Genomic DNA, 6,031 nt, shown 5'->3' on the forward strand with positions numbered 1-6,031 from the left:
CACCTACAGGTATTCCAAGTGTGTTCGATTTACCCAGCAATCCCTCTTTATGAACTGTGTCATGGTTTACATCTGTGAGTGGACTCAAGTGTTTTGCTGCGTTCTCTGCCTCAAGGCCGAGTTCACTCCCTGCGTCTACATTGGTTTTTGTGATTTCTGAAAATTTCTGCCATGCAGGCGTTATAGAAAATTTTGCATTTGCAGACAAGGTTTTTCGTAAATTACCGTGAGAAGCCACTCGCCCGTTAGGGGTCCAGTCATCACTATGCCGACTGAGGCTCCCCCCTCTGTCTTTCTCATTCACTTTTCCAGTCTCTGCACTTTTTAGGATTTTGGATCGGATAGTAGCCCACTCAGCCAATGTGGCTTCGTTGTTCAATGGATCCTGAGTGGTCTTCGTTTTACTGCTGCTAAGCCTGGCATCAGGCGACAGTTTTGGAGTATTTTCTGTCAGGGCTACATCCATGTTTTTTCTTTCTTCTGTTAACCCAAGCAGAGACTTACAGGCGGTATCTTTTATCTGATTCAAATTGACTGCGGTGCCACAGAGCTGTGCTCCAGTGACCAAAATGGCTGTATGTGGGACACTCAAAGAGGATGGAAGCGCATGGGCCCCTGTACTAGACTGAGGTGCCTTCAGTTCTTTGGAGGCAGAAGGAGCTGCTGCCTCTTTAACAGGAGTGACTGGGCTCAGATTCACTTTTGAAAAGAGGATCTGTTTTTCTCCAGATGAAACCTGAAAGGTGAATCCCCTGGGCATATTTTGCCTTGCATCGACTTCCTGCCAGCGTAGCTCTTCTCCTAGAATTCTTTCTTGTTCCTGAGCATCAGTGTTACTTCTCTGACTGTGTCTTAATGTTTCATCTTCCTTCTGCTCTCTCTCTGGCTGCTTTACCTTCTGCGGACTTCGTTCTTCTTTAATGGGAAGCTCTACAGTTTCTAAATGTTTCTCTTCTGCATGCATGTGTTTGTCCAGTGCTGACTGGAAGTACTTGTGTTGTTCTTTTGTGTCTTCCAGTGGCTGATGTAGTTCCAAAGTAGGACTTTTCTGTCCTTCTGGTAAGGGTGCCCCCTTTCTCTCTATAAAGTCTTCCTGTTGCACCCTCTTTTCAGCTGGAGGTTGTTTTAATTGTGACAGTTCTCCTTTCCCGTGCCCTACTGGCTTCATCTGCTTCTCTGCTTCTTGCTGGGTTTTTTCACTGTTACCTCTTCTCTCCTGCTCCAGATGCTGCAGTGGTTCTTCTGCCCTCTTTTGCTCCTCCGGCTTCACAGCCTTTCCTTTCCCTTGCAATTTCTCGCCTTCTACGTTTCTGTTTTTCTCTCCTTCTTGTTGTCTCTGCCCTGTTTCTCTTTTTTGCACCTGGAGTACTTGTTGGTTTGGACCATCCCACTTGTCAGTCTTATGAGTTTGTTCTTCTAGTTCTCGTTGTCTCTGCCTTTTCAGTTCCTGGTGCCCTCGTTTTTGTGTTTGCTTCTCCTGACCTTGTCTCTTGTTTCTCCAGTCTTGCTGTAGCAGCTTTTCATACTGCTTTTTCTCCTCTAATTCTTGATTACCATTTTCTTCTTTTCCTCTTGGTTCCTCCATTTCCTGCCACTTCTGCCCCTCCAGTTCCCAATGCCTTTGTTCATCCAGCTTGTGGTGTCTTTGTTCTTCCCACTGCTTTTGTTCTCCCCATTTTTCATGGCATGTTGGTTCTACATGTTGCCTTTGCGCCTCCAGTTCACAGGGCCTTTGTCCTCCTAATGGCTTTTGTTCTTCCTGTGGCTTTTGTTCCTCGGCTTCCTGTTGCTTTTGTTCTTCCAGTTGCATTTGTTCTTGACATTCCCAGAGTCCCTCATCCGCTCTCTCCTCTTCCAGTTCTTTGTGCCTGCAGTCCTGTTCTTCGTGCCTTTTTTCTTCCAGGCCCCTTCTCTCTTCCGTTTTCAAAAACTGCTCTTCCTCTTGGAGCTTTTGTTTTTTCCCTTCTTCTTCCCTTTGACTCTCTTGAAGTCTTTTGTGTTCCAGATGGTGTTTTACTTCTGGTTCAGCTGTTTGTACTTTTTGTTCAGGCTCAAGGCTTTGCCAATAATCTTCTTGCTTCCTTTTTTCTTCTTTCTGTTCCTGGCCTTCTGTATCCTGGATTGGCTTGTCTGCAACATGATGGCCATTGTGTTTTAAGACTTTCTCTTCATACTTCTGAGTTTCTGTGATTTCTTGTTCAAACTCAGTCGTGCTTTGTGACTCCTAGTGTTAGGAAACAAAAACGGACTGTTATCTCTGCCCTTCCCCTTTACAGAATAGCAAGCGGGTGGGTTGTGAACTAACTAGTTAGCTTTTTAGTAGTAACCTTGGAATGTGTTTTAGTAACCTTGGTATGTATGTTAATTTTTTGATCTTTTTGCCATACATTAATGTGCATGATATCAAATAATGTGTGAGAGAAGCAGAGACCCTCAAGGGACTCACGGAAGCTGCTGTCATCTCCTTATAGCTATCCCTACTTGCCTTTTTTCTTTCCCTCACAGGGGCTGGGGCAACAGGTACAGAAGGAAGGATGGAGGAATGAGCGTCACACTTAGTCACATTCTTCCCCATGTGGTGGTCCGAAATGACGGAAACAGCAGCAGTACTTCCTCTTCCTCTTTCTCCCAGCTTTCTGCTACATTGTTGTCTGCCTTCTCTCCTTGGCAGGGTTGGCAGTGGTGGAAGAAAGCAGAAGGCAGAGCCCCTGCCTTTTTGTGTGGGATCCTGCCTTGTTACCCTGCCTTTCTTTCTATTATTTTGGCAGCGGCAGCTGCCATCAAACACTGCCAGCACTCAGTGCCCACCTCCTGGCAGTCTCTTCTCCCCTCAGTAGATCTTTGGGGTTGCAGAATGCTGGCAATGTTTAGGCTGTGAGTGAGCCCATGGCCTCCTGGGCTTCCCACTCCACCCCGATCACCACCAGAGCTCAGCGCTCATTCCCCCCAACCACCACTTTCTTGGTCTCTTGGCTGTCTCCTTCCCCCAGTGCATCTTAGGGGTTGGTAGGAATCCTCCAAGATGGCAGCTGATATCTTAATTTTTTTTTTTTAAGGATTTTAAATCTCCCTCATCTTTAAAGTTTTCAAATGGGGGCTGTCTGGGATGTATAGATAAATCTCCATTTGAACATGTCCTTGTTTTGTGAATTTATTGCCATGTTTGGACTTACATAATCAAGGAGAAAAATCTAATCTTGATCAACCAGATACCAAATTGGCATACTTAGAGATACCCCCAAACTCTTGAATGTAAGTAAGGTGTTTGCCTCATCTTAACCATGGACAGGAAACCGAGGATGTAAAGCTGTACTTTCCAGGGAAGGTTTCTCAACGGCTTCCATCTAAAGTGACAGGTATACTTGTGAAGTTGCACCTGCAGCTGTAAGGGCAGCAAAGGCTCTTTTCCTACTGAACCGATTCTTCCAAGAAGAGTCCAGTTCATCAGAAAATCATCTGCTACTGCTTTTAAGAAGACACACATTGCAAAGCCAGGAGGTTTTATCTTTCCCAGAGATTTATATTATTTTGACAAGAACTTCCTTTGCCTGCAAGTCACAAACAGACTAGAAGAAATTCCAGCAATCAGACTATGTTGATGCTATTGCTAAAACAAAGATTTGTTTCACCTCAATCAACTTGCATTTAGAAAAGCATGCAAAGTGGTTTTATTTAGGAGGGCATTTGTTTCATTGATGGCAGTAAAGTCTTGATTGTGGGTTGTACAAAGATATCAATTTTTGTTTTATTGTAAAATTGGTCTGTAATGTATTATTTATTTTGCCCAGTTATGTGAGCTGCTTTAGCCTTCCTCCCCTTTCAAGGATTATAAACATTTAAACAAATCAATATGTTGCAAGGAATAAACTCTGGATTTTGCCATTTTTATACAAGTGAAAAATTGCTGGATGACAGGCATTTTGTCAATAATGCAAGAATCAGTGGAATCGCACATAGCACATTAGTATGCAAGCTGCTGTGTAACAGAAATTCAAAATGTTTGGTGGGGGGGCAACTTGGTCAGCTTTGCTTCAAAGACAGAAGCTGGGACCTGTTTTTATGTGCTGAAGATGTGTTTTTCTTTGACATTTGTCACTGTTACTGACAGTTGTCGTGACTTGCCACCTCCTGGCTCAATCCACATTTCAAAGGCTTTCCCAGGATGTGATTATCTGTGATCTCAACATGCCAGGGCATTTCTAAGATGAATTCATGCTGATTGTTATGTGATCTGAAGGTCCTTTGGACAAGATATTTCCTGTTTATGATTCAGTAATGACAAGTAGCCTACCATTAAAAATGCATGAGTTCTGGAATATAAAATTTCTGTTAATCTAAAAAAATGTCAGGGCTACAAGTGGTTGAGAGGGAGTTGGGAGCAAAATAATGTATTTCCCTTAGATTCAAGGATAAGAGCCTTGCTTAGCTAGATGAAACAAAAGGTGCACCTAATTCAGCACTCTGGTCGAGACAGTAAACACACAGATGACCCTGTCATCTGAAAATCAAGGGCATCCTCCATCTAAACATGTACCTTCCTTTGTTATCAATTCCTTTCTTATTTATGAAACAGCTACTTATGTTCTTTGCAATCGCTAATATCTACAGACAGTCTTTAATAAAATTAGACACTGCACACATGCAAATAGTAGCTAGCCCCCTAAGAAACTTCCTTCATGTGATCAAGCCAGGACCACCTCCCCTTCAGACCACAAATGGCTAACACAGCTATTTGTAGATAAGTGGACTATTTTTAAAGAGTCCATTGGGTAGCAAAGGTTATAGACTTATTTTCAAGGCTGGATCAGTGGCTATCATAACATCTAGTGGCCATGAATTCAATTAGATGATTTAGTGTGATGCTGTACATATGAATATGAAATAAAGAACTGCCCAATAAGTGTCAAAAGCCTGCTGTAGGCATTTGACCACAAAAATGACAGTTCATTACCTTCAGTAACCTTCTGTGCTTTTTTGACACCCTCTGATTTTTTGGCTTAACAGAAAGTTTGTGCTTTGCTGCGCTGTTGTCCAGACAGGCAATCGCCGGAGGGATCGCATCAAGATTGACTGTCTCAATTGTGCCAGAAGGAGAGTGGTGTCTTTTTGGCCGGGACGACTTGACTGGAGTGACCTGTACACATCACACATGGGAGCAAACTGAGTCAAACACCTGAATTCACAGATTTTAAACATGACCAAGTACGTATCCCACATTGTCTCAGAAATGAAGTCAATACGAACATCAGAAGTTTCATTCCACGATAACCACAATTTTGTAGAGCCAGCTCTTTTCCCAGGACTGCCTCTTCCACTCAGCCTCCTCCACCAGTGTAGCTGAGACCCACAAGCAGCATGGCAGCCATGTGCTACCCACCAGGACCAAATGTTTAGAGGCCTGTCCCATTCCCAGAAACAACCTAGCACTCACTCCACACAGAGTTCTTATCCCCAGTTCCCCTTTGATCTCCTAAGTGTCTGTGTAAAAAAGTAAAGGTTCCCTTGCTCGAAAGCCAATCGAGTCCGACTCTAGGTTGTGGTGCTCATCTCTGTTTCCAAGCCGAAGAGTCAGCGCCATCCGAAGATGTTTCTGTGGTCATGTGGCCGGCATGACTAAACACCAAGGCGCACGGAACGCTGTTACCTTCCCACCGAAGTGGTACCTATTTATCTACTTGCAATTTCTTGCTTTCGAACTGCTAGGTTGGCAGGAGCTGGAACTAGAGACGGGAGCTCACTTCGTCATGCGGCACCCAGGTCTCGAACTGCTGAACTACTGACCTTCCACAGCCTGCAGTTCAGCGTCTTAACCACTTGAGCCACCGCAGTTCCTGTGTCTGTGTAGCAGCAACTAAAAGGACTCAGAAATACATTGGCGCAGTGGATGCTTGCAGGGCAGACTGTTTGGACATCATGAAGTATTATGCCCAAGCACTTCCTGCATTGCTGCAGTCCTTAATTCTGAATAATGACCTGGCTTTCCCAGCTGGCAGGCAGCTTTAATGAATCCAGCCTCTTCCAACACAGGAAA

General features: G+C 44.1%; 1 protein-coding gene across 1 annotated transcript in view; it reads right to left on the bottom strand.

Moving 5' to 3' along the window:
* The window catches only part of KIAA1211 (KIAA1211 ortholog), a 41,403-nt gene that overhangs the window by 17,370 nt on the left and 18,002 nt on the right, over nt 1–6,031 (bottom strand). Inside the window, exons 4-5 of the mRNA XM_015426322.1 lie at nt 4,952–5,134; nt 4–2,224 (exon numbers count right to left, since the gene is read on the bottom strand). Coding sequence (XP_015281808.1) covers nt 4–2,224; nt 4,952–5,134 — 2,404 coding nt within the window. The remainder of the gene's footprint in view (nt 1–3; nt 2,225–4,951; nt 5,135–6,031) is intronic.

The sequence above is a fragment of the Gekko japonicus genome, unplaced genomic scaffold (genome assembly GCF_001447785.1).
Source record: "Gekko japonicus isolate JY-2015 unplaced genomic scaffold, Gekko_japonicus_V1.1 scaffold622, whole genome shotgun sequence".
Classification (NCBI taxonomy): Eukaryota; Metazoa; Chordata; class Lepidosauria; order Squamata; family Gekkonidae; genus Gekko; species Gekko japonicus.